Below are 27989 nucleotides of genomic sequence, written 5' to 3'. Positions count from 1 at the left end.
GAAAACTATTTTAAGGATTAGTCTGTACATCAGAACATTATGCGTCACAAAGAAAAATAGCAACAAAAATTATGCAGAAAACATGCAGTAACACAAGACAAAGCTCATTGTTAATACTTCTTGGGGAGGAGGTATGACACTTTGGTAAGATTGTTACTTTTTCAAGGAAAGGAGAAAATTTCTTGTGAAAGGAGAAGTGTGTCACAAAAGATGCTCATAAAGCAGCAGGCATGGGGTTTACTTCTTTCCAAAGTGTTGAAGAAAATGGATGGGGTTTAGGTTCTTTTTTAGTCTGTTCATTACAACTTGAACCCTTCCTTCAACAGTGACTGGCAGCAATGATTATGCAAAAAGAACCATGGCAGCTTATCAGGCTGTACATTAACCAGGCAGGACAGGATGACCAATTCAAGGCAGACAATATCACTAATCTCAGTCATCTGACGTGTCCAACACCTGTCACAAAGATCTATTCCAGGACAAACCAAAACAATTGAGTCGTATCTTATTTTCAACCATCCTGTTACCTGCTTTGTAAAATTCAGATATTCTTTTACCTGGGCTTCACCTACCTGTAATCACCTTTATTAGTTCTTACTTCCTGCTGTTTCAGTTAAACAAAAAAGTTGTTCAGTATTGAATGCTTCTGTTGTAAATTATGTAAGGGGTTTTATGAAAGGTGAGGCATTTCTGTGCATTGCCTGGAATCCCTGGATTAAGAAGAAAAGGCTTTATATCATAATTGCTGTATTGTATTTCAAGCAGATGGACTGATTTAATAATGGGCCTTGTGTACTTCTGCTTTCAAACCAGCCTGTAGGATTTTGGCTTCAGCATTCAGCACAAGGTACATACTACCCACAGGTCACGTACTTTCAGTAACAAAGCATTGTTCAGCCCACTTCTCTTCATACCAGCTCTATGAGGAGGCATTTTCACTAGTTCTGTACAGAAAATTAGATTTGATAGCAAGATCTGCAGTCTCAGGCCCAACTTCATACATGTCAGAGTAAACAGTGTTTCAATAAAAAGCACCCAGCCTCTTGAAACAGCAGCTGGGCACAACAGCACAGGTCAGGTTCAAACTGAAAGGTGTGAAATTATACCAGAAATGTTTTACATTTCCATTGCTGAACTATATAAACACTGCTCTTAATGCATCTTTTCATCTAATAAATATTTTAATTGCCAAAACATTCTGTAACTTTCATGCGTGGGATGTGACATTTGTATCTATAACAACTAAAATCCAATCTACAAAGCCATGCATTCTAAAAGTTTTAAAGCAAGCTGTTACATGTATCTTTAAAGATTAGGCTTCAGGATAATAAAATCATATTAAGTAGTCCAGTGTATGAAAAGGTGGGGCTCATAGTAAATGTGCTGACAGGAAAAAGAAACTCTTCCCTGTGAGTGTGGGGAGGCTGTGGCAGAGGCTGCCAGGAGAAACTGGATGCCCCATCCCTGGAGTGCTCAAGACCAGGCTGGACACTGCTTGGAGCAGGTGGAAGGTGCCTGTCCCTTGGCATGGGGGTTGGAACAAGATGGTTTTTAATGTCCTGATCCAAACCATTCTATGATTTTGTGAAAAGTGAAATTATTATTTAAACACCTGAAATCAGGTTCTAAATAATGTCAAATAGGAAACACAGAAGTTCTCTTTGGGTATGAAGATTACAATGATGTCTCACATTTTAAAGTGCATGCATATTTTATTAACTAACAATGCTTTACATGGAATGAGGACTTGGGAGACAAAGCAAATCCTCTATCAATTTCAGTCAATACAGGTGAATGCCTGAAGCAATTAAAGGAATGGAATATTTGTTTGTTGTGACAGCATGTTGATAAAACACTAGAAATTTACACTGAAGGAAATCTTTAGTTCCTTCCTCACCTGTCACCAAAAGGCATGTCCATGGGAAATGGGTACTCATGGACATAAAACTGTGTTTTATAGATTGACTAAGGGGGAAGTTTTGTTATCTTTAATCTGCAAATATTGCATATAGAGAAAACACCCTTGGTATGTCACATCAGTGCAACTGAAAGCATTTTACATGGTCACCAAATACAATAGTCCCTCTTCATTATAGCTGTATAAAATACTAAAGGGGAGACTTAAGAGGGGCATAAAGGTTCTCCAAAATAGTCAAAAAATATTTCTGTCAAGAAAATAACATTTTTTAGATTGAAGTAATAGATTAACAGTACTTTGAGTAGCAACCATTTGTCATTCATGACCCTGAAAAGGCACTCAACATCTGAACATAGGACCAGAAAGACTGATAAAACCTGGCTTAGAAGCCTGTAGGAATCACCAGAATTGAAGACTGGGGGAAAATCTATCTACCACGAGCAATTACAATTATTCTTTTTTATTACTATTTATTAGAGCAGAAGTTACAAACATGGGTAAGATCTTATGTAATGAAGGCAACATTTTCACATTAACTTTGTCTACTGACATGTAATAAATAAAGCATAATAAAATGAAAGCTGTAATAATCAGTGTATTGAACTTCAACTCTGTACCTTGCTAAGGGACTTCGTCCAAAAGCAATTGTGGCTGTCTTCTAGATATAGCCAGATGAATAAATACGGATATAACTCAAGCTCCTAGACTGCATTTTCCCATTTTTATCTTACATGCAGCACAACTCTGACAACATTTCACAATTCCTCTGGAAAGCATTTGTAGGCAAACTCATACTAAACAGCTACCTCACTATATGTGCCTTCAAAATCTTGTGAACTGTCAATCTGCATTTACATGGGGACTGTCAGCAGGCTGAGATGCACTGCCCTTTCATTATCTAACACCCAGAGCTTTGCTTAGACAACCATTCAGATTCCTGGGAGCACTACACCGAGCCTAAGTTCAGTGAAATCCTCCAAAAGCCAGCAAGTTTTCAGAAACACCTCTAGAATTGTGAATAGAAAACAAGGATTCTTCTAGTGTGGTTTTTCCAGAAGATGGGACTTTTTTCACATTTGGAAATCTATTACTTCTTAAAATTGAGTATAAATGTCCCCCACACCTTCCAGTCCCACCAATATAACAATCTGATAGAGGAGGCACTTCATATGCTTGCTCTAAGATTGACAATTAGGTTTTCTCCTAATGACTCATTATTAGTAAATACTGTAATTTACATGATTCTCTGTATTCAATCAAAGTGTAATGCTCCAAGATCTCAGTCTGTGTCCTTTCAAGTTCTTTAGCCACTAGTCCATGAAAGTTTGTTCTGGCTCTGGGGAAAGTTTTGGTCCAGAAGTTATCCAAAAGGCAAACACAAATTCTGCTTCTGTGGCTCACTTCACCAGTTAGATATTCTAACCAAAGGAATTATGTAAAAAAAAAAAAAATCAAAAACCAACCCAGTAGTTCATATTTCTTTTAATGATCAAAGGGCTTTCTTCTCCCACTTGTTTATAAAAACTTCAGCGCTATAATACAGTAGCTGTTCAGCATCCTCTTCTGGGCTCTCCTCCACAGAAAGTATCTGAGAAGGGGTTTGTCTGAATTATCTCAAGAGGAAATAGAGGGCATCCTCTGACATCTGCATCCATCTCTCTTCTCAACATTAATTTCCTCTCATCTCCTGTAGATAAGAAAAAGTTACTTGAAATGAGTTTGTCAGGCTGTAAGGGTATCCACCAACCAACTGGAAGCACAGCAAATTGTAAAAAAGGCTGTAAGAACAGCAAGTAGCAATCCTGTATGAACATCAGATGTATTTTAGCTGTGTAAAAATTTACTCACCTGAGACAGTACTTCCTACACAGCTGAGCCACACATTGAATTGTCTATCAGTGTTTTAGTTGTCTAAAGCATGTTGTTACCATGCATGTTGTTACCAGAATAACCACTATCTGCTAATGCCCAGGACAGATACTGTGCTAAGTTAATTAGACAAATATTACTCTTGAGCTGCAGCTGCATGTTTCAGAGCTAAACTGAACAAAACCTTAATTGCAGAGAAGTTGCACTGTTTTTTTTTTTAATGCCATTCTTACACCTTTTAAAATCAAAAACCATTAATCACTGTGAGAACTGTGGCAACCTCACCAGCACAGAGCTGTCAAACTGAGTCCCCTTAGCTGTGGTGTCCCCCTCTCTCACCTCTCCTCTGGAGGGTCTCCTGAAGGGGTGAGCCATCATGAGGGGTAACATCTGGTTCTGCCATAGAGGTGTGATGTGTCTTGAATTTCACTTTTTTGTGCAATATTTTCTTACATTTTCTCTGCATCTTTCTGAGCGACTCCAGCTGCATGCAACTGTCCGTCTCTGAAAAGCCACATTCATCAGATAAAAGATTAGAAGAAAGCTTTTTTCGCTTTTTCTTCATTTTATGAGCATTTTTCTCCTTTTCCCTGGATTGTCTCTCACTTTTCTTTCCTTCATATCTTAATTTACTACTAGACCTCTTGCATGACTTTTTAAGTTTACGTTCACACTGCCTTGCCAAGCCCTCATGGACAGAATTAGAACAGGAGTTACATTGGCTGATTTCCTTCTCTTGACCTTCCAGAGCTACATTTTTATGGCAAACCAGTAATTCTCTTTCCCCAGCTCTTGCAGACAAGCACCCTTTATTACAACTGCTGTAAATTTCTTCATACCTTCTTTCTGCTCTCTTCACTGAGCTGCCACATGCCTCTCTAAAGCACTCAGAATCACTGATCTCTTCCAGCAAATCCTTTAATCTGCAAGCAGATCTACATGTTCCATATGGTACAGTGCCTTCATCTTTACCATCTTCTTGTTTGAATTCCTCATTATGAGTAACAGTAGTGCACTCCAAAGAATGATTCAGTCCAGCATGTGGTACAGTATCAACAGTGAGTGAGTCATTCCTCTGCACCTGCAGCTTTTTTGCAAGCTTGCCCCCATAGACCTTGCTTTCTAACACTTTGTCTGTTGACTCAAGTTCCCCAAGAGTTATCACCAGGCTATAATTACTATCACTACTACAATTTCTCTTGTGAAGGTTTTGTACAGGACTCAATTCTCTGAAGTGCTGACCATGTTTGTTACTCAAGCTGCTGTCAAACCCACCACCATCATCAGACACCACTCGCTTCCACTGGGACTTGTTCACAGTGGTTTTTGGCTCTAAGCAAACACGTGCATAGTGTGGTGTCTGATAGTAGTTTAGTAAATAATGGATGAATTCATCAGTCTCATAAACCTTTTGCTTTCTGCAATCATCTTCCTCAGACACTGTCTGGGTGTGAACTACATCCAGTGCTGGGTGGTGCCTTCCAGGGAGAGGTTGGATGACCCTGCCGTGCTGGGTGACCGTGATCAGCAGGGGCGCGCAGCCTCTGGGGGAGGAGTTGCACACATCTCTGCCAGGCAGTCCATCAGAGCTCGGGGCTGCAGAGGCATCATTTAAAATTGTCCTGACTATGTGACAAGCAGGTGCATGGAAGTTACTCACATCTCCTTCCTCACAGCATAAAGCACTACCTTTTTGGGCTAATGGGCACTTAAACTCCACACGTTTCAGTTCTTTGTGCGTACGATAAAGGGAGTTAATCAGCTCCTGCTGTATGTCTTTAAATGCTGTTTCAGAAAATGAATTGTCCTTCTGTACACCCAGTGAAGGATCCACTTTTTGACTTGCCAACTGCGAAACCAAGAAAATAGAAATTTATTTAACACATCACAGTCATAATTAAAGAAGGCCAATGTCAGATGTAATGGGGCCCTAAAATTCACACAGAATGGCAAGGGTAGCCTCTGACTTCAACTCATAGTAAATTACAGTCCTTTAGAAATCTTTTACATTACACACTTGTTAAAAGCTGCAAGCAAATTTTTCTTTGCAAATAGTGGAGACAAAGCCATATTAGAAATTAAAAGCCCTGTTTTCATTTGAAACCTTTTGTGCCCAAAGCACTAAATTAAACTTGCAAACATTAATCTGTGTGCAAAACACTCAAATTTTTATCACTTCTCTGCTGACTTTCTCAAGACATTATCTGAATCAAATAAGCCTGGTAATGAGTGCTGGCCAAGAAAAAAGAAGAGGCTATTAGAAATCCAAAGGGTATAATCTGTGCCAATTTAGTTCAGTCACTTGTAGACCTGAGACCAAAACAAGCAGAGAGAGTATCACTTATGTCCCCACTCCAAAATTCCTTGCTTGCAACACTAGATCAAGTCTAATAGAGCTAAAACAGCCATTCCAGCCCTATTTTTTTACTCAGTAAAGACAAGGTCTTGAAAAAGCACCAAAGGCAAAGTTTCTGGGTGAAAATGCACTATGTTTGCTCTCAGGGCAAGACTGAGAACAGATTGTCACAAAATAAGGACCTCAGGACTTCTCAGTGTCCAGTCAGCCCCAAAGCAGTCTCCTGAATAGCATCAAGATATCAAATGTCTAGTGAATTATTCAAGCTCTAACAGATATCCTTAAAAGTTTAAAATACGTTTTAAAATCGTCTTACTTTCACACGATTTAACAGCACTGTAAGCAGTCTGACAGACTCCACTCTTCTCTGAGCTAGCAGGGATTTCCTTTCTTCCCATTCAGGCATATTCTCTGGCCAGTGCTGTTCTTCAGCTGGTTCCTTCTGCTGCTTTGGGGGATGTTCCTCATCTCCATCTATCTGCCTCTCTTCTCTCCTCTTGTGCTTAGCTTTCCTTTTTCTCTCTTGAACTTCATCACCACGTCTTTTTCTAGGTAATTATCAATATGGGACAATTTAGATGACTCTTGTTTTACATTGTGCATCCTGGGGAATTGGATGTAAGTTTTTGAAGTGCTAATAATAAGCAAACAGTCATCAAGAATTACATGCGGCTAACAGGGAATGTCGTTTGCTTAAATAACATGTTTTAAAAAACCATAAATTACACACACCCAACTGATCCCCACAGTTAGAAAGTTGTCTCTTCAAACAGTTTCTACTCTTGGGTTTTCTTTATAAGCACTGCCAAGACAACAGCATCACATGATTGTTTGTCCCCAAGGACACAACTAGAGACTAATCATTTGGATCTAATTCTTAATTTAACAAATCTCCCCTACAGATTAGCAGGAGGGTCCCATTTAAGAGGTATTACAAGAGTAATTCAGGGGTTATCACTGAACAAGGCTTACCCAGAGCCAAGGCCTTTTCTGCTCCTCACCCACCCCACCAGTGAGGAGGCTGAGGGTGAGCAAGGAAATGGGAGGAGACACAGCCAGGACAGCTGATCCCAACTGACCCAAAGAATATCCCAGACCATATGGCCTCATGCTCAGCAATAAAGCTGGAGGAGGAGGAGGAAGGGGGGCATGTGGAGTGATGGTGTTTGTCTTCCCAAGTCACTGTTATGTGGGGGGGAGCCCTGCTGTCCTGGGGATGCAGAACTCCTGCTGCCCTGGGGAGGTGGTTATAAACTATACTGTTACTTGAAAAATGCCTGTTTGCTTTCAGCATGTGCAAGGGAAGACAAGCTCAGAGACTGTTTGATAAAAGAGGGTGACTACACTTTATTGAAAATGACAAAGAAAAAAACCCACATATGTACTGAAGAAAAGGCTAGTGCAATTAACATTACATAAAATAATCAGGAATCTGTGGCAGCAGCAGCTACAGCACAGAATCACTCCTCTTAGGGAACTGCAGCCAAATGCACCCAGAATTGTAAGTTAATTGTAAGTTTGTCAGGCACAACTGAATCTCTCAGGATTAATCTCTTCACACATCTGTGTATGTACACAGACACACCTCCAGTGTCTCATATAAGCAAAGCAGATACCCAATCACTTTCTATAAAACTGAAGCAGTGAGTGATCTCTAAAGTCCTTTCTGCCCACTGTGCATTAAGATAAAAAGCTTTCCACCAAGTTAGTGCCAGCCAAACTTCTGCCACCCACTAAGATTTGTGGTGCAGCAGGCTAAAACCTCCAGGACTCTGTTGTTACAACCTGCAGAGATATGAATGTCAAGCCTGGAGACCACTTGGTGTACACAAAATTCTTGTTCTGTTTTGCAACTGCATCTTCTATTAAACCAACTGATATATTATCCTGCCCTTGCAAATCTTCTTTCATTTATATCCTTACACCATCACAGCTGCAACCATATGCAATAAATCACCTAAAAGCCCTAAATTCTCTTCGTAGAGCTGAGTAAGCTACAGTGGTTTGCTAGTGCACACCATTACCCCTGCTCTTCCCCACTTGTGCTCAGAGCCAGGAGCTCTTCAAGCATCAGAAACTTCTCTCTACATAACTGTGAACAAGGCATAGAATTATGTACTGGCTGATCCACTGAATTGCTGCTCAGCAGAATGGCCTTTTGGAATCAACCCTGACATATCAATAAGCCACTGCCTTAACTGCTGCAACTGACAAATCACAAGGAATTTGACTTTCAACCCCTTTATCAGATTATTATTTCCTTTTAGCCACTCTGCCATGGTAAAAACTTTTGGAACACATCTGCCCTTGCACTAGGATTTACTACAATAACTGAAGGCTGAACTGTCCTTATCTTACAACAGGCGAAATTGTGTAACCTAAATTCGTACTTTAAAACAAATTTACACTTCTGTGAGAAATTAACAACCTGGTAATATCTAACTGAAACACTCACATAGTTCATATGAGCAACATGCAAGTAGTGGGAATAATTGTTCCAAAGGCACCCTTCAAATTTGCTCACTGTACTGCTACCTCAAACAGCTCTTACCATCCCTAGTTTCCCAGCTGGTCACTCATGCCAGGCCCTGGGCCATCACAACAGAGACCATACCATCAACCAGGTCAGGATAAAGGGTTATCTTAAAGAGAAAAAAAAAATCATATTTTCCTAGGTTATTTTTCATGCTCTCATGGATAGTGTAGCCCCTGAACAGTCTCACCAGCAGAGGTGAAGGCAAGCTCAAGGCAGAGGAAATACTTCAATTCTGCAGAGGTGGGTATGTAGGAGCACTATAAGCTAATGCAATGTGGCATCTGTATGTATTGATCCCCAGCAGCAGAGTTCATCATGCAGGGGAAAAAAGCTGGAGTTATTTAGCCTGGAGAAAAAGAGGCTTGGGGGGACCTTATGGTTCTCTACAACCACCTGAAAGGAGGCTGGATCCAGGTGGGGGTCGGTCACTTCCCTCAAGTAATGTGAGAGGAAATGGCCTCACATTACATCAGAGGAGGTTTAGATCGGATATTAGGAAAAACTTCACTGAAATGGTGATCAGGCACTGGAAGAGGCTGTAAACACCATCCCTGGAAGCCTACAAATGGTTTGTGGCTACGGCACTTAGGGGTATCCTTTAGCAGTAAACACGGTAAATGTTACTGGTTAGACTCTGTGATCTTAGAGGGCTTTTCCAACCCTAGTGATTCTATGACAAGCACTTACCAGAAACTCACTTGGAGAAGTCTAAAGAAGAGCTTTAAACTGATTTTTAAAAAATGAGTTTATCCAGCCCGCTCTATGCAAAATTAACTGAAAAGTAGCGATGATCACAAGTGCCGCTGCTCTCACGAACATTGCAATAAAGGAGCGTTTTGAAGCGAACCCTCCGAGCACCGCTGAGGTGAGGATAACACAAACCCCCAGCCCAATGCATGGAGCCACTGAAGGCCGCAGTCCCCCGAGCTCCGGTAGCGGCCGAGGGCACCCGGCGGGCAGGGCTCAGCCCTCGGCAGCTTCAGCGGGAGCCGCGGCCGGGGGCCCCGCTGCCCCGCCCCGGCTGCGAGCCCCGGGCAGGTGCGGACCCAGCTCAGGCTGCCCGAGAGCCGCAGCAGCCGGGCCGGGCCGGGCCGGGCCGGGCAGTTCCCGCTCCAGGAACGCCCAGGCCCAGGCCCGCCGCGCCCTCCGCACGGGCCGGGCTCCCCCGGCCCAGCCCGCCGCCTTCCCCCCAGCACCGGAGCGGAGGGAGGCGAGGCCCGCCCGTCCCGGCAGGCCTGCGGGCTCCGGGCAGCCCCAGCGGAGCCAACGGGAACCACCCCAGCAGCCGCGACAACTTTCCCTGGCGGAGCGAGCACCGCGGCCCGGCTCGCCCCACCCGGGCCCGGAGCGCCCTCCGCCGGCAGCGTCCCGCTCCCCGGGCCGGCCGCCCTTACCCTCCGGCCGCCGCGGCACCGCCAGCCCTGCGGCCGCCACCCGGGGCGGAGCGCGGCTCGCCCACGGGCCCGCCCCGGGGCGCGGCTCCTCCGCTCCGCTCCGCCCGCTCCGCAGCGCGGCCCCTGCCCGCCCGCCGGGCGCTCTGAGCGCTTTGACGGGTGATCCTCACGAAGCGAGGCCCAGGAGGTGCCAGCGGCTGCTCCTCCTGCCCGGCCCCTCGCCCCTGACCTGCCCGGCCCCGGCTGCAGCCGCCTGCTGCCGGCATCTTCGGCCTGTGGGCATCGTGTGTGTGCCTTGTATTAAAAATAAGCCAAAGAGAGAAAGTTACTCCTCGGAGCTGCCTCGCTCAGGCAGAGCAAAGGCTTGGTTGTGGTGCAATGCCGTGTTTTCCTTTGTCCTGGAGCAAAGATAGTTCATCCATCACTGCTCACCAGTGATAGGTGTGTGAGGGTTCATGCCTGCCTTTCCCTGGTTTAGCACTGGCTTCTTGGTGTTTTCCCGGTGGGAAGGCGCTGTCCTGTCTCTGCATGGTGCGGCTGTCGGCTCCCAGTGGTGCAGCCCATGTGGTCCTGATGGTACCGTCCCCACTGCCTTGGTCGTTCTGGACCCCGGGCAGGTGTGGACCCAGCTTGGGCTGCCCGAGCACCACAGCAGCCGGGCTCTATCCAACCTGACCTTGAACATATCCATTTTTTTAGTATATGACTGGTTTTATTTTAGCAGGTCCCTTTACATAGGAGAAAAAATAACAGACTCACACCAACCACCTCCTTCTCCAAGGATTGCTGCAGGAGGCTGAGGTCAACTGATGATTCATTTTATCAGCCAGAACAAGTATGGAAAAACTTGCCCCAAAATGAGTAATGGAAATGGGAAGACTGTATGGAAAATACCAGTGCTCAGTAAGAATCTTAAGTTGAGGTTTGTCTTGTGCAACAAAAGAAAAACCCTGGAAGAAATATCACCCTTTTCTTTGAAGTCTTGAAGTAGTGTTTGAAATCTTCTGTTTCCAAGCACTAATCATGTTAAGCAAGTTATACCCATTTATTGCTGATTTTCTCCTCCTTGATGTTAAATGCTTTCTTCTCATCAAGAAAATACAACACCATAAGGTAGCTGAGTTCCTGGAAAGAGATGCAATTCTAGAGAGCTGTCTTTTAGCTCTTTTATTGATCTAGGAATAGTCCATTGGATCAGCAGCAGAGCATTCTTGCCAGAGAATGCAGACTGAGTCATCTGACACTGTTCTGTTGGCTGCGCTGTAAGAAGATACTGAACATAGCTTTCAGTTTGACTGGAATTTTTCGGTTGGTTGTTTTTGTTGGTTTGCGGGGGTTTTTTTTGGGGGGGGAGGATTTTTGGTTTGGTTTGGTTTGGTTTGTTTGTTTGGGGTTTTTTCTTACAAGAAACAGAACATCCCGTTTCGGAGCAAATCTCTGCTACTACCTCCGTCCTGGCTGTTATCTCCTCCCCCCACAGATTCTGGTCTCAAGTTGTTTCTCCTTTTCACTTTCGTCTCTCCTCTCCCTGTGCCTTTTTTTTTTCCTCAGGCAACACGTCAAGAAAACCTGAACTAATTGACCTCGTAAATCTTATTAATGATGATCACTCAGTTCCAGCACCAACACAGAGTGCTTCAGGAGCTCAACTCGATGTTTCTGTGTAGTCGTGCCATTGCCTCATTCGCTCCTGCACAAATACATTTAATTGTAAGGAGAAAGGGGCGTCTCCTGAGTGCAGCTGGGTCACTGTTGCGAGGGCATTTTTTCCAGCTACATAAATGTCAATAATGTAATGATCCATGAATTCGGGTGCGAACAGGGCCAGGGGCACTGTCCGGGCTCACCCGCGAGCAGCGCCGCTCCGCTCCGGCCGTTCCGCTCGCTTCCGCTCCGGGTTTTCCCTCCGCCTCCGCAGCGCGCACCCGGGGCGCGCGGAGCCCCGCGCCACAGCGCCCCCCGGCGGCGGAGGCGGGCGGCGCCGCCCCGCTGTGGCTGTGGCCGCTGTGGCCGGGCCGGGCCGGGCCGGGCCGCTCCGTGCGCTCCGCTCCGCTCCGGCGGGGCCATGGCCACCCTGCGCCGGGACGGCCGCGTCACCGCCCTGCAGCGCCTGGGCTGCGCCGGGCTGGCGGGCGCGCTCAGCCTCAGCCTGACGGCGCCGCTGGAGCTGCTGACGGTGCTGGCGCAGGTGGGCACCTGGCACTGCCGGCGGGGGCTGCGCGATGCCGGGCGCAGCCTGTGCCGCACCGAGGGCGTACGGGCCCTCTGGAAGGGGAACCTCACGGCCTGCCTGCGCCTCTGCCCCTACAGCGCCCTGCAGCTCGCCGCCTCCCGCCGGTAAGCGACCGGCCCGCGCGGGGCTTGGGGGATCCGGGGGCTCCGGGGGCTCCGGGACCTGCGCTCCCCCGCCGGACTTCGGAACAGCTGGGGAGGGATGGAGAGTGCCGGGTTTAGTCTGATGGCTCTGTCTCTGCCGGGTGTGCTGAGGCCCCTTCTGCCCAAAGATCCGGATCCTCGCTTGTAATTTTATTTGCCTAATTGGTTCAACGCCTAGCGATTGTTCGGGCCTGGTGATATGCCAGCAGCTGCTTCTAAAATCATAGGGATTCTTCACATGAGGAAGGGTTGATGGGCTGTTAAAATTCTTTTGCTCCGGTTCATTTGGAAATGAAATTATAGTGCAACCTGCAGGTGTGGCTGTCACATCTGTTCTTTGCAACCAATTTGTTTAATTAATTTTTACACTCTCAAGTATTTATGTTGTCCGTATCAAAGAAAATTAACAAAATTACAAGTCAGATATTTTTACCCTATCATGCAGGAGTTGTTAAGCAAATTTGATTGGTCTTGACGTTGACATGTGACGTTGTTTGTTTTAAGACCTTGTTTTTGATAATACACAGATATTAAACTAAGGTGAGTGCTGATAGGACTGCAGCAGGATGAACATGGAGCAGTGCTGGTGGAGCTCTGCCAGCCGTGCTGTTTCCTAGGATTCCCTTCTGCTGCCAGTATCTCCCAGCCTTTGCAGAGAGTGCCCGACTGTTTGCACACACCAGAATGTTTTGCCACTCTGGGGGCTGGGCTTGATTTTTTTTTTTTTTTTTTTTTTTTATTGCAGTCAGCTGTTCATGGTAGCACATGACATTTGCACCCAGCTGGGTGCTCAGTTATTCTGTTCTGGGCAGCAGCACAGCCCTGCTGGTGCTGCCAACCTGCTGGGTTTGTCACTCATCTGTCCCAGCAAGTCATGTGCCCATGACTGCCCAAGCCCTTCAGGAGACCACAAATGAAGTGACCCTAAAACTGGGCAGCTTTTTTGTGCCATAATAGATGCAATGGTCAAACAAAGAGCAAGATAATGTGAGTGGGAAGGTACAAAGAGTAATTTAAATATAATTAAAGGTCACAGAAAAGGCAGTGTGTTGCACCAACATACAGCAGTTGATTTTGAGCAAAATAACTTTATTGTTTGTTCAGCTTGAAACAGTGTATTCCTTTTGCAAGGCTAAAGTTTGTGTCTAGTTTGTACAGGGTGTTCTGAATTAGGGGTGGAAGTAGGCTACCAGGAAATTAAATACAAGGTGCCTATGCTTAGTACTTGATATGCTATTTGGAGGTTCTGGAAAGTGTTTTCTACTGGGAGAATGGTGTACATAAAGGCAAGAAACACAAAAAGAGAAATGTTACAGGGCAGCTTAGGTAAACAGTCCCACGAGGAGCAGGACTGAGCACAATCAGCTCCCTCAGCAATTACTCTGCACAGACTCTTGTCTTTCCATGGCAGTTTTAAATGTTATCAGGTAGTGCCTGAGACACCCCACCACCTTCTCCAAGCATTTGTCCACACGCAGGAAAATTAGGCTGTGTGGGTTTAGGAATGGCATAAGACACACAGGAAGAAAGGTTGATGCCCTTTGGCTTCTGCTTGGCTGGGCTTTCTGTCCTGGGCACTCCCAGGGCTCAAGGCAAGTAGATGCAGGGATTTGTCATGCAGTAGAAAATGCACATTCAAATGAAAAAATATTGACTGAGCGAGCAGTGACTTGTAAATATTTGCACTTTATTTCATTCTACACCATGCAGGTTAAATGTAGATGTGCTGTTTAGATGTTTCAGTTAAAGCTACCAAAATATACTAATACATTTTTTTACCTCCAGCTAAAACTCTGAAGTGTTTTTACTTGCTTTTTACTGTCTCCAGGATATTAGTCCCTGATGTAGGAGTTTCCTGTCATAGAAAAGTCCTTCAATGCACCACAAATGTATGACTTGTGTGTAGCTTTTAAAACTGTGCTTCAATTTCAAATTTTCAAATTAAGACTTAAACTCCTGAGCATAATAGTGCCTGGACAAAAGTCTTCTCTAGAGGCGTGTCCCTGGGAACCTTCCTGTCCCCAGATAAGTAGCAGAAGAAGGTTCAGTTGCTCTCAGAAGGCCTGTGATGTCATTATCTACATATTTCCTCTTACATGATAACCTTAACTGACAGGTTGGACCAATGTCTTTAACTGATGATCAGATAATTTCTTGCAGATGTGTTTTGAATCATGGCAGTTTTCATCCTGTATGTGGAAATACGAAAGGAAGATTTTCATCCTGTAGGCAGATGCTTGTGTGGTGTTACGTGTAATAAGATCTTGGATGAATCACATGCTAAAATTTCAATTCCTGCTGCTGAAGTGGCTTGTGGACAGAAGAACATTTGCATCAAGAATCATCTGCCTTAATTTTTCATGGGTTTTCTTCATAGTATCATTAACAGTACTTCCTTTATGTGTTTGCTTTAGACTCGTTACCGTTTTCATGGATGAGCTGGGCCATATTTCCCACTGGAGAGCCATCATGGCAGGCAGCCTGGCTGGCATGGTGGCCACCACCGTGACGTACCCCAGCGACGTGGTTAAAACCCGGCTCATCGTGCAGAACCGGCTGGAGCCATCCTACCAAGGCATTCTCCACGCCTTTTACAAGATCTATCACCAGGAGGGGCTCCGTGCACTCTACCGGGGTGTTTCACCAGCAATATTAGGTAAAACAACACCGGGCTGAAATACCTCACTGCAGCTCTGGAGTGTCTTCACTTGCTCACTGGATTTCAAGAGCAAATTGGAATGTTTTCTTGTAGAAGATGTGGAGATTTGTAAGGCACTGCAACACTGATAACCTTTGCTGCAGCTTTATTACTTCAAATTAGTGCGTAGCATTTTATATATGGTTAAGTGTTCAGAAAGTACTCTTTTCCTTCTTTTATAGATTATCTCATTGTGTTTGGATGCACAATTTTCACCATTAAATTCTTAAAACACATTTATACACACACACACACACAGAGTGCTTGTAATTCCTGTCGAGTGTGAGAGTGTCTCCTGAGCTGTTCAGTGAAACCAGTGTGAGCTGTAGTGTATAATAGGTGTGAAAAATGAAGATTAATTATATTCTCTCTTTACTTGAAATTAATTTTTAATTATCTGTTTACTCTGCATAGCCTTTAAAAATGCCATTTAACTGAGTCCATGTTTTTGCAATATGACATTATGTAAAATGTGTAATAACAATAATAATAAATGTATAATCCCACTATAAAACTAATGAGAGCATGAAACAAGCAAAAGAGGCCAGAAGTATCCCTCATCAGCCTGATTGAAGACATAGCTCTGTTTACCTGTGCCACTGCTAGGGTTGGGTTGGACTGGGAAAGAGCTTGTCCCAGGAGAGAACCTGGAGAAACACCTGACCTGTCATGAGACTATAACAGTCAATAATTCTGACAACATGCACATTTTAATAGGTAAATGTATGCCCCTGACAGCATATCTAGATGGTACAATATGGGTGTTTGGTGGTAAAACAGGAACTAAAGAGTAAAGTTCTTCAAAATCTGGATTGGGTTTGTGGAATGTGAGGTGGAAGTTGGCAGCAGCTCCTCCCATCTTTCTAGTCATGTGATGGGCAGCTCTCCTCTCCTTGTGTGCAGTGTGTTGATATAATCCTGTCTGGTTTGCTTTCCAGGTGCTGTTCCATTTTCTGCAGGCTCATTCTTTGTTTACATCAGTCTGGACACAATCTGGCAAGAACCCATCGTTCGTTTCACTCCTCTTCAGAACTTTGTAAATGGCTGTGTAGCAGCTGCTGTGGCACAGACACTTTCTTTCCCCTTTGAGACTGTCAAGAGGAAGATGCAGGTACAGAACATTCATGTTACCAGTTCTTTGTCATAGGTGCTTGGTGCAAGAGCTTGGGACAAGACAGCCAGGTGATCATGGGTACCACTTTATTTCCCTTACCAGTAGGCTACAGAGACTTTGGTTTTTGTTTTGTTGGGTTTTTTGCTCATTAGTGGGTTTTTGTTTGTTTGTTGTTTTGTTTTTAAACTCTGGAAATCATTGCTACAAATGGGCTGTTACACCTTTAATGTCAGCTCAAGTACTATCATGGGATATGTGTATGCTCTCAGACTCAATCTCTGTATCTTTATTTCTTTCCTTTTCCATAGCAGTTCCATCAAATTCTCAAAATTCAGAATTGGCAAACCTTCAGTGAAATACAGGCTGAAAGTTTGCCAGCTGAAGAAATTCAGTCCCCTTGGTGGTAGGCAGGATGAATGAGGTCCATGTGATTTTCAGAGCCTGTGTGTCTGCCATTTATGCCTCACCACAAAACAAACTTGCTCAGTATTAAGTCTGAAGGATCATTATCCTTGTTCTTATTTCTGACTCTTCTGGTTAACAAGTGACTTAGCAGCTGCAGGTGCTGCTGTTTTCCTGGAGCATCAACAAAATGAGTTACTATATCTTCCTGATCTTTTCTCCAGAACTTAAACAATAGTGATCTAAAAAAGACCCAAACCCCACAAAACAACCATTATCCCACAGCTTCCATCTCACTGACATAATTCACTTGCTGATGTTGACTTTTCTTTAGAACTTGATCAGTAGAGAGCCAGTGAATAGCTTTCATCATATGGTCATTCTCTGGCAGGGGCATACGAGTTTGGGTTTTCAGCCCAATTCCTGGGAATGCAGATTTATGGGAAGCTTTTGTGATCTTATTAAAAAAACAGTGTCACTAATTGTGGCAGCCTTATATAGGTCCTTGCCCCCTTCATCATGTGGTTGCCTGGTTGGCAAGTCACAAGGTAGCAAAAGGTCAGTGAAACTCTGCATTTCCCTCTCCTGCTGCCCGAGTTCCCCTTTTCAGGGTGCAGATGCTGTCACAGAAGCCTTCACTGCCCTCTCTCCATCTTGTAGCAGAGAACCTCAGCAGGAGGAGTAAGGGGCTTTTATCAGACCAGCTCATGTAGCTGGTGTGTCCAGAAGTCAAGGTTTAAACTGAGCACTTCATCAGGTATCTTATAAAATATTTCAGACAAGAAAGATTCTGAGCACAAAAACTTGATCATTTTATCCAGCTATACCAGTGGATCTAAGAAAAGCAAATACTCCTTACAAGCCTTCTTTTACTTTTTATCCTTAGTCTCACAGCAATAGTGTTGCCCTGAAGAATAAAAGAAAATAAAGGCATTTACTGTGCTGTTTCCTTTTTAATATTTTCTGTCGATGAAACAGTTACTTGAACATTCAGCTTTTGTAATCAGTTCAAAAGTAGGTTTTGGCTGTAACTGGTGCGATGGGTTGTGACAGGCATGTGAAGTGGGACAGGCCTGCGTTTCATTTTCCTGCCACCAGGCCGTGCTCTTCCACCGAGGGGAGCTTAATCATCTGCTCGGCACTTCCAGCAGTACGGGAACTGGATTTATTGCCTAAATACGTAGGACTTGGAGAGGCTAAAAATACTTCGTGTGAAAACAAAACGCTCATCAACAGAGAGGGTTCTTCCTCATAAGTGCATTGCAACACTGAATAGTGATTCTGTGAGCTTAGAGAAACACCTCCTGTTCAGTGATTTATTCTGAAGGCATGGGAGAAGGCAAAGATATTTCAAAAGAACAAGCTCCCTAAGTGTGAAATCCTGTAATTTGTTGGGTACTGAAAATTACTTAATTCATGTAGAGTTGTCCAGAAAAGAGACCTGTTGTTGGAAATTGCAACCCACGTTGTTACCAAGAGTGCACTGGAACTCCTGCACTCCAAGGTTATCCAAGAAGTTTGGGGTTTCCAATTAGCACCAGGGTATGGCCCAGCTTTACAGAGAGCTGCTCTGCTTTGTGCTTGCTGGTCTGTGCAGTTTGTAGGGTGCTGGTCAGAAGAGAGAAATGCCTAGTACAGCACCAGGAAAAGTATAATGAGAAAAGAGAAAACAAAGAAAAGGAAAAGAACTTCAAGACATTTCAGAGTTCTGTAGAACATGGGGGAGCAGATACTTCTGATTAGTTTTTCTCAGACATCTTATTCTGAGCAGCTTCTATTTGGTGATTCAGCTTTCTGGCTGATAGGAAGAGGGGGCTACCAAAGCCTTCATCTACCTCTGAGCCTTGTGTGTGCTCTGCAGTGCACATGGAGAAGTGCTGGGCTTTTTTTGAAGCAGTGAATGCTGGGTTTATGGTGTATGAAGAGGAACCCAGCACACTTTGGAGGTGGGTATCAGATTCCTTTCCCCTCCCTTTTGTTCCACCATTCTGATAAATGGAGGGAGTATGTTGCTAAAGAAGGTTTTTCCAGTGAAGCTGCTGGTGATGGGGAGCCAGGGAGTTGTAAGACAATCTCAGGAGCTTCAAAAACTGAGAAACTAGGACAGAAGGTTGTCTCCATTGATTCTGGGGTAAGAGTACAAGCAGGAGACCAGGACATCCCGTTCAGATCTTTACCTGATGTGCTAGGCAATCTTAGAAGAGTTAGCTCCATTCATCTCCTCTGGACAGTGCTTGAATTGTTCACATAGACTAGGAAATGAATTCTGCTGTGGGAGAATTCATAAGGATAAGGTGCTATTTTTGATCTCCATTGTAATAATTTTGCTTCCTCCTTTCTTACCTTACATATCTGAATCCTGAATCCTACACTTCTGACGTTGGCTGCTTCTGTCACTGGCAGCTGTGGGAGTAGGAGCTGACTGTCAGTTCCTGCTTCCTCAGCTCTTCTGAGGAAGAATTGTGTTTTGGTGATGCTTTATGATGTCAGATTTGTTCTGTAACCATGGCTTCTTCCACCTTTGCTGTTAGAATTAGCTTTATCAAGTTTATTCTTTAAAAAAGATGCTGTGTTTGCTATATATACTTGAATGTTTTTCTTAAAATAAATGTTAACTGAGTGAGTCTTACTGAATATTTGAGTCCTCTATATTGTGCTTATCCTAATTTTATTCCTTTGTCTTCCCTTTTTCACTTTGCTCCTGATTGGCATGTTAGAGAATTCAGAGGTACTGTATGCATGTTTCAGCATGGAAATATGGCTTTTGTTGTGCATCTGTAGGAGGGGATTAATGAAAGAGAGGGTTATGTCTATAGTAAGTGTTTTGCTGACTTACTTTTATGATGTTTCAATTTCTGAACAAAATCTAACTGATCTTTATATCGTTCTGACTGTCATATATATTCATATCTATTCTTGGCTTCCTTACCTCACAATATAGTAAATCCAGTTTCTAAGTATATTCAAGTACTGCCCTTTTTACCTTGCAGACTTGCATACAAGAACACTTTTTTCTTTTTCAGTTTTTGAGGGGTTTTTTTCTGCCTTTAGCAGGGAAATTTTATTTTGAATGAGTCTGGGTCTAAGGAAGCACTGGTAGTGTTTCTACAAAATCCCTTCTTTCCTTTTATACTATATCTGAATACTTCGAGCTACCTGCAATTTTTATTGTTTCATTGATGTTACAAAGATATTTTATACCAGTTTCTGAAGTTGTTGGAGAATGCTGCTCTGCTGCTTAGGGAAGTATTTGGTCTGGCAAATGGTTGAGACAATTCCTGAAAAAAGCTATGGAGCATAATGTAGGCTTTGCCTTCTGTAACAGCCTAGATCAGCTTTTATGAATCTGAACAAATCTCAGAAGCATTTCTCTTAGATCCCCAGACTTCCACAGGAGAAAGGCATGAGGACTGACTGTGACAAGTTGGAACACTGAACAGTGTTAGTAGGAAAACTGGACAAGAGGAAGAAATTGTAGATCAAGAACTGGAAGCAGGACTGGGCTGCTTTAACAGTGAGGTCTGCCTTCACTCTAAACCTGTTCATCCAAAAAGCTGTGGTGTGATAATTATGTAATACCTTGAGGTAGATTAGCTTTGCACTGCAACACAGTGGCCTGCTGAAGAAAAGCAGGAGAACACATTGCAGCTGTTGAAGTGCAGGAAGTCTGAGGGATGGCAGAATGCAATTCTCTCCAAATGATCTCCCCAGACACTAAAGTGGCCTCCATGCCCCCAAACTGAGATTTGGTAGTGCCAGCTGATCATGTCTGCCAGCCCCTTACAGTGCCTCAGCCTTGTCATCAGTGTGGTGTGAGTGAGAGCTCTGTAATCTGCTTGGGACAGACCAGATGGGTTAACTCAGCCCACCTTTTGAAACTCCATAACTCACCCAGCAGACAGGACCTGACACAGGTCACACACAGCTGCTCACACACAGCTATTACAGACATATCTGTAATGCAATGATGTCTCTGGAGGTACAGCTATTAGGAACAACTGAGGGATCTGGGGTTGTTCAGCCTGGGAAAAAGGAGACTCTGAGGTGACCTTATCGCTCTCTACAACTGCCTGAAAGTGGCTGTAGTCAGATGGGGGTCAGTCTCTTCTCATAGGCAACAACTGACAGAACAAGAGGACACAGTCTTAAGACTGAGTTAAACTTTCCCCTCTGCATGGGAAATTTAGGCTAGATGTCAGAAAAAAATTCATCACTGAAAGAGTGATTGGGCAATGGAATCATCTGCCCAGGGGCATGGTGGAGTCACTCTCCCTGGACATGTTTAATAAAAGACTGGACTTGGCACTTTGTGCCATGGGATGATGAGGAGGTGTTAGATCATAGGTTGGACTTCATGATCTCAAAAGGTCTTTTCCAACCTAGTTCATTCTGTGATTCTTTTTTTAGGTGATTTATTTTGATTTTGGGTAAATGCTTACCTCATCCACATAAGGTAAATGAAAGTATCACCTATGAAAAGCCCCAGTCCTGTTAAAAATTTGTTTTCTCCTCAGTTCCTAGATAGGCAGCAGGAGATGCAGGAACTAGCATTGCCATCCACTGTGTGAAGTGTGGGACCAAGGCAGTCTAGGCAGTCTGCCTAGGGGTTTGCACCATTAAATAAATTAGTGTTAATGTGCATGAAAATGATGCACCCATTTGTAGGGCTTGAGCTGAACCATCATGAGGCATTTGGAAGCCACCCAGAGCTGCCCATGCAAGAGGTTTGCACTGCCTTGAGGAACAAGAATTCTGTATTCTGTATAAAGACTTCTTCACACAGCAGGTGTTAAAGCAGAGGAAGCTTAGGCTCAGCAACAAAGGAGGAATTCTGTAACAAACTGTGGAGCCTCAGGGTACAGCAGGCCTGGTGATATATAGTTAAAGCAAAGAGTCAAGCTTTTGACCAAGCATGAAGCTGTTTTGCTGACTTGGTGCCATTCTTCCCAGAAAGGCATGATTTGTTCCCAGTTCAGGTTACAGAGGAAGGGACAAGGTGTTCCTGGAGTGCAGTACACTAGAGGTCAGCTGTACTGTGCTGCTCTGAACTGATTTCCTGATAGCTTGCCATGGTTTACCTTCCTCTGTGCCTGAATACCTTTGGGTGGACTTTAGCCAGGGGTAAGTCAGCATTACTAAACCACTGACAGGGAATGACTGCTGAGTAAGGCTGACCTTGAGGAGCAAGAATTGATTAAGCCCAAGAGGATGCCTTTTTCCCCAAAATATCAACACATATTTACACTTTATTTTTTTTCATTGTAGTGGAATGAAATCCACTACATTTCAAGCATCCAGTCTTCACTTGAGTGAAATTACTGTGAACTGGAGTGGTATTACCTTGAATCCTTCACGTTCAGTTTCCTTTGAACTACAGCTGCACTTGCCTGTTACATGTGCCCTTATTAACCCAGACTGCAAAGATTTCTTTTTTTAGCTTCCAGATTAAGAGTGTGAACTCTTGAGCTGTGTGTAAATTGTCTTCCTGTACTTTTTTTTTAAGCAATCAGAAATGTAGGACACCTGCATCTGCTGAAAATATGTAAATAACAAGCAGTTTTACTCTATCCACCATCAGGGTAGCATACCACTGATGACAGCTATTCCCTGTTAATTATCTTCCATACTCTGTGCCAAGAGTAATGCATACTCAAAAATAAATAGTAAATATATGTAAAGTAAAATATGTAAAGGTATATATATACGTATAGTAATATATGTAAAGTAATATATGTAAAGGTAAATATATACCAACAAACTTTATTAACAGGGAGAGGGAGGGAAGTACATGAATTAAATACATGAATTCATAGTCTCTGATACATGTGACTACAAATAATTGCAAACCAAAATGTCCCAAAAAGCAAGTGAAAAGTTTTTATCTGCACAGGAGAGGGGCTGAGGGAGGTCATTGGAAAGGTCTGTGAGATCAGTTCCCAAAATGGGATTATGTTGTTCTGGCAGTCACCTCTTAATGCAGACAATGGGAGAAATGGTGTCTGAAGAGTCTTCAGGTAACAATTACCTCTAACAATTCACCTGCAGCCATGACACTGCACCCTTATTTAAATATTTTGTTTCTTTTAAAAGAATATTGTGTGCAGGTAGTTGGGCAGTTTTTGTACGTCTCTCTTGGGTTTAGGGTGTTGCAGTAGAACAGTGCTACCTCTGTGGATGTGTTGCAGTGACAAAATCAACTTGGTGGGCTCTGGATGTAAAAATATTGTGTTTGTGAGAGATCAGGTGAAGGCAATTCTGCATTTGATGTGTTTTAATCATTTTGAGAGCCCACTGTCCATCAGGTAAAAAGAGAAGCAACTTGGCCCTGCTACTACTATGAGTAGCCCCTTGGCTCCCTGTTAGCAGCACAGGGAGCTGTATCCCAGCCTCCTGCAGTTTGAGACAGCTGCAGCTGGGAGGAAGGAAGTCTTCAAAAGAGAAAGGTTTCCATGCAGCAGCCCATAGTGTGAAGGGGTGTCAAAAGCAAGGAATTCCAGCTGCTTTGAGGTGCATTAAATTCTTTGTCACAAACCTGACCTTTTGGGGATGAGATTAGCTGTTTGATTTGTATGTCATGCTAGGTTTCTGCAAAAGAGGTAGAAAAACCAGTTTGGTCTATTTTGTTCCTTCCATTTTCTGGCTCTGGTGCCATAGGGTGGCTGTGAGGGTTGCAGTGTGGGAGACATGCTTAGATGAAAAGCCACCAAAACCCACAGCTACTTTTTTTCATTAACAATGCCAAGTGAAACACATTTGCAGTATTATTCTGTAATTAATGCATTTTTACTTCATTTAGCTGTGTTCCAAAATGCTGAAGTTTTAACTACAACACTGATACAGTTTTTAATTTTCCTCTTGCAGTAGGTGATTCTGAAATTCTGTGAACAATTGTTATTTAATTACTAGAAGCTATATTTTATCCTAGAAGCATACAGCTCCTGTAGAGCAGAAAGGCTGGCAGCACATGCTTTACTTCACAGACTGAAATCTTAGAAACAGCTCTCTCTGTGGAGAATGGTACTATAAATAATTTCAGTAAATCTCTTAAAAGGTCAGTGTCTATGGGCAGATTGGAAATCTAGAGGCTTGACTTACCTGTTCCTTTTAAACTGCTTCTGGAGGTGTTCACTATGTTACTGAAACCTGCACTGTGCTTGTCACTTCTTTTGGTGCTGCAGGCAGGAGTAGTGTAATCAAACCTTTGATCTGTGCCTTTGCATGTGTACAGTAATGAAGGGGATTAAGTCAAACTCACACAGTTAAATTCTGGCAGGCCATGCCCTGCCTACCACAAAGGGACTGAAAAAGGAAGGGAATCACATGTTAATAGCATTCTTGTGTTCTTGAAACATTTCAGAAACCTGTCTTTCTTTACTGCTTGGCTGCTTATAACTTCATTTACAAAAAAAAAAAAAAACCAAAAACCTTGTGGAACCTGACTGACATTTGAGAAAGCAGAACAGGGTTTTGAATTCAGTTCTCCTATGACTGCTGTTGCATTTTTAGGGATAGTTTAATCATTTTCGTTTTCTTCTAAGCTTTGCTGGTGCTAATGTCACCATTCTTATAGAACCGGTTTCTGAAGTCTCAGTTTGAGCACTCAGCATCTTCTGCAGTACAGACATGAAAATCTTTGTGCAGAAGGTTTTTACCTGTCACCTGCCATAAGAGGTATTTCACATGCATTTCAATCAGGCAGAAAAAAAATGAGAAAAAATTATGATCTGTGTTTTTTTTAGACAAAGAAGACATGCCCTTAGTGTGGGGGATTGTCAGGGGTTTTTTTTCAGCCTTTAAATTTTAACAGTAGACTTGCCCATAACTATTTGATTAGCAATTTCTCTTATATACATAGAGTGTGAGTTTTGATCTGTTTGCCTTTCCAGCATCTCAGTTGCCAAGTACTTGAAGTGCTATAGCTAAGGCACCTAGAAAATCTCATCACCACTTGCCAGTTGATGAGGCTTGTCATAGGCTTAGCAGCTCTGAGGAGCTACAGGCTAGTCTAGAGGAGGACTGAAAAATCACTACACTATGTGGTGTTCCAGACCAATGTGGAGATCATGATACCCATATTCATCCATCAATTAACTGTACAAGCCCCATTTTTATCAAACTTCTGCCTTAGGATAATCGGTTTGCAAGGCATCAATCTGTGTCCTGGGGCCCCTGACACTTAAGTGTCACTTGCCATGTGTTTGAGTGAAACCCTGATTTGTCAATGCAAAATAAATCCATGGCTGCATGTGCACAGATGGATGAGGATGGGATTATTCAAGGTCAGGTTATCCTGTCTGTGCTAACGCAGAAGGAGATTAATGAAGAAAGGATTTAGCTGTTAAAAATGACCAACTGCACTTCTTCCATGTGAACAGACGCTGTACTGCAGTTGGGAGTTCAGCTGCCAGCCAGCAGGATTCAGCCCAGGTAACTTTAGCTAGTCCTTATCAACTGAGCACATGGATGTGGGAGCATGGGCACCAACTGCTCACCTGCAGCCCTTGGTGGCCCAAACAGCCTGGCTGAAATCTCCATCCTTCCATCTCTGCTGGGCTGCTGCTCCTCAGCCTGTAGTGCAGCTCCTGCTGGTCACAGCAGTGCAGACCCAGCCTCAGCAGCCAGAACAAGTCAGCTGGTTTGATCAGAGTTACAGGAAGGCAGTGTGGCTCCAACCTTCCCTCTCATAGTGTTCCACTGCCAGGAGTGGGAAATGTCTCTACGTGGACCTGAGCAGCAGGCATGGGGCCAATGGGATATGTGGCTCTGGTTCAGATGGTTTGTCCTCAGAAGGGTGGGATTTATTTCTAGTAGGGACATGGTACAAAAGGAGGCACTGTGTGAAATTACCGTTCACTTTCGTACCTATCAAAGAGTGAGTTCTTTCCCTTTTTAATTTATATTTTAATGCAAATTAGATACTTTTGGGAGGAATCCAGATCTGTCTGTTGAAACCTGCCGTTGACTGTTCCTTATATAGCAGGATGGAGAAAATAATGAATTACTTTGGTTTTCTCTGCTTGTTCTAAACCCCTCTGGGTGTCTCTTGACAGGCCCAGAGTCCTTGGCTTCCCCACTATGGAGGAGTTGATGTCCATTTCACTGGCATGGCTGACTGCTTCCGGCAAACTGTGAAGCACAAAGGTGTGCTTGGACTTTGGAGAGGACTCACACCCAGTCTGCTCAAGGTGAGGTTTTGCTTTCATCCAGTCAAATACTATCCTGAAGGAATCAAGACATTTAGGGCTGTTGGGGATAGAAAGCTTATGACATACCTTTGTACTTAGTAATTTATAGATGACAGATGACAGTGACAAGACACGTTATAAACCAGCCTTGGCACTTGGTTTGGTTGTATTTCCCCAAATCCAATCTTGGTTTCTAGATGTCACCACTTGAAAGTTCATTTCAACATCTTTGAAGAAGTGGGTGCTCCTAGCACACACTTGGATTGGGGGATTGCAAGCAATCCACTTAGGGCAGCTAAACAAGTTCTGCTTCTGACCTGAGCTTCAGTCATTTGACATGTTGTAGTGAGCTGTAAAAAAAAGTGTGCTTGTATAAGCCACTTGGCCAGAAGTCCAAAGCAGTGCTTTGAGCCAGCTCTTTAATGCATGTGTATCAGTTACTGCAGCCTTTGCTGAGTTGAAAGCATGAAATAAAGCATGGTAGCTTAAACAGAAGGTAATTTAATTTACATAAACACGTTTTACAGTGCTGTGATGAGGATTACCTACACAGAGTACTACAGGTCAGCTAATGAGTGCTAATTGAGTGACAGTAGGATTGATTGTGATGGCCTGCCTGTGACTGCCTTACCTTGGCTGATACAAAGGCAGTGGCTCTGGAGCTGCTGGGTCTGCATGGGGCAAAAGAAGAAAATTGTGGAGTCACTCCAGTGTATGTAGAATAAATTCCACATTTCCTGCCAGGATTTGCTGAGATGCTTAGGATGTACTTGGGTATTTGACAAGTTCTGGTAATCTGTTGGGTAGCATAGACCTTCTTTCTCCCAGTATTGCTATAATTAGTTATGTAACAACAATAAACTCCTACTTTTAGCACACTGCAGCTGCCAGCATAGCTTGAGATGAGACTGATTTTATATAAATGAGGACAAGGTCTATTATTAGATCAGATCTGAAGTCCTAGAAGTTCCCTTATTTTAAAACATCTAAGCTATGGATGCTGCTAGTGAGTCTAATTTTTTTTTCTTTTATTGCTTTTTTATCAGATTGTGCCATACTTTGGTGTTATGTTTAGCACCTTTGAATTCTGCAAGCGGGTTTGTCTCTACAGAAATGGTTATATTCAATCTCCTTTAAATTACAAGCTAACACCTGGTGTTGACCAGAGCTTACACCCCCAAGAACTGAGAGAATTAAAGCTCCTCCGAAGGGAAAATTTTGAGCCGAGGAAATCAGCACTTGAAAACTGACATCAGAGTGTCCACTGCAGATACAGAAATACCTTTGCAAGAAAGACATGCTGAGCTACAGGTACTGACATTTCAGTGGACTTCAGTGAGACACCTGGAAAAAATAAATCTGTATTGTATTTGCTGAATGGATTTAAAGAATATGTTTGGCAAGCACATACTGAAGAGGAAAGATGCAACTAGTTTGAAAACTCTGTACTACTGAATTTGAAATGGCATTATTTTAGGTGCTTTTTAAAACTGAATAGCCATTTGAGATTAAACCAGGTGCAGAAAGGCAAGAGAATAGAGATGGGAGTATAAATTATCTCCAAAAGCATTAAGAAAATGGATTTGCTTAAAGCAATCTGAGATACCAAGTCAGCCAAAAATAATAAAACAGAATAAAACATATGCAACATACAAGAATTTCTACTGAAATCTCCAGGGTTTTTAGTGATACTGTGTGGACATGGCATTCTACAGAGTCAGAATTAGTCTTAGTTCAGAAACACTCCCAAATCCACTCCTTAGTTTTTGAGATGTACTTGAGAGTAATATTTTTATCTGAATCTCCAGCACAAAGATGAATGTATGCTGCTGCAGCTGTGCTTTTGCTAAGACAGAACTGTAATGTGCAAAATGGACTGTAATATACTGGAATGACAATCTTGAAAACTTAAGTGCATACTCAAAAATATTCCTCCCTTTGTCGTGCATTGTTACTGCATGTATGTGAATTACTTCACACTTTGAAAAATAATTTCCTGAAGTCCTCTAACTGAAATATTTCCTGGAAAATGCAGTTCTTAAATGTGTTAGATATTTCAGAGCCACAAACTCTGTCATGTTGTTTAGGTACTTTTAAAGCTCTATTTTTTTATTAAACCACTTTTAGTTCCAGTGCACAGA

General features: G+C 43.3%; 2 protein-coding genes across 5 annotated transcripts; one reads left to right on the top strand and one right to left on the bottom strand.

The window, feature by feature from the left end:
* Positions 1–2362: 2362 nt before the first annotated feature.
* On the bottom strand, positions 2363–10782 carry LOC129125817 (A-kinase anchor protein 17B-like). 4 transcript variants are annotated; one of them, XM_077186025.1, is made up of 5 exons: positions 10074–10757; positions 6460–6691; positions 5477–5636; positions 4127–4291; positions 2363–3605 (listed from the first exon to the last, which is right to left on the bottom strand). In XM_077186025.1, exons 1-5 carry the CDS (start codon positions 10337–10339, stop codon positions 3469–3471), a joined length of 960 nt encoding a protein of 319 aa, XP_077042140.1. In that variant the 5' UTR covers positions 10340–10757; the 3' UTR covers positions 2363–3468. The 4 variants fall into 4 exon arrangements, with proteins under 4 accessions (XP_077042140.1, XP_077042137.1, XP_077042138.1 ...); XM_077186022.1 differs by having other exon boundaries at positions 4127–5636; positions 10074–10509; XM_077186023.1 differs by lacking the exon at positions 2363–3605 and having other exon boundaries at positions 4156–4291; positions 4627–5636; positions 10074–10758.
* A 1250-nt stretch (positions 10783–12032) lies between these two features.
* On the top strand, positions 12033–27989 carry SLC25A43 (solute carrier family 25 member 43). Its single transcript, XM_054641723.2, has 5 exons — positions 12033–12410; positions 14864–15105; positions 16086–16258; positions 25714–25848; positions 26895–27989. Exons 1-5 carry the CDS (start codon positions 12139–12141, stop codon positions 27096–27098), a joined length of 1026 nt encoding a protein of 341 aa, XP_054497698.2. The 5' UTR covers positions 12033–12138; the 3' UTR covers positions 27099–27989.

Source organism: Agelaius phoeniceus, chromosome 14 (genome assembly GCF_051311805.1).
Source record: "Agelaius phoeniceus isolate bAgePho1 chromosome 14, bAgePho1.hap1, whole genome shotgun sequence".
Classification (NCBI taxonomy): domain Eukaryota; kingdom Metazoa; phylum Chordata; class Aves; order Passeriformes; family Icteridae; genus Agelaius; species Agelaius phoeniceus.
The sequence above is the reverse complement of the archived record's forward strand: the minus strand, read 5'-3'. Positions and strand labels throughout refer to the sequence as shown.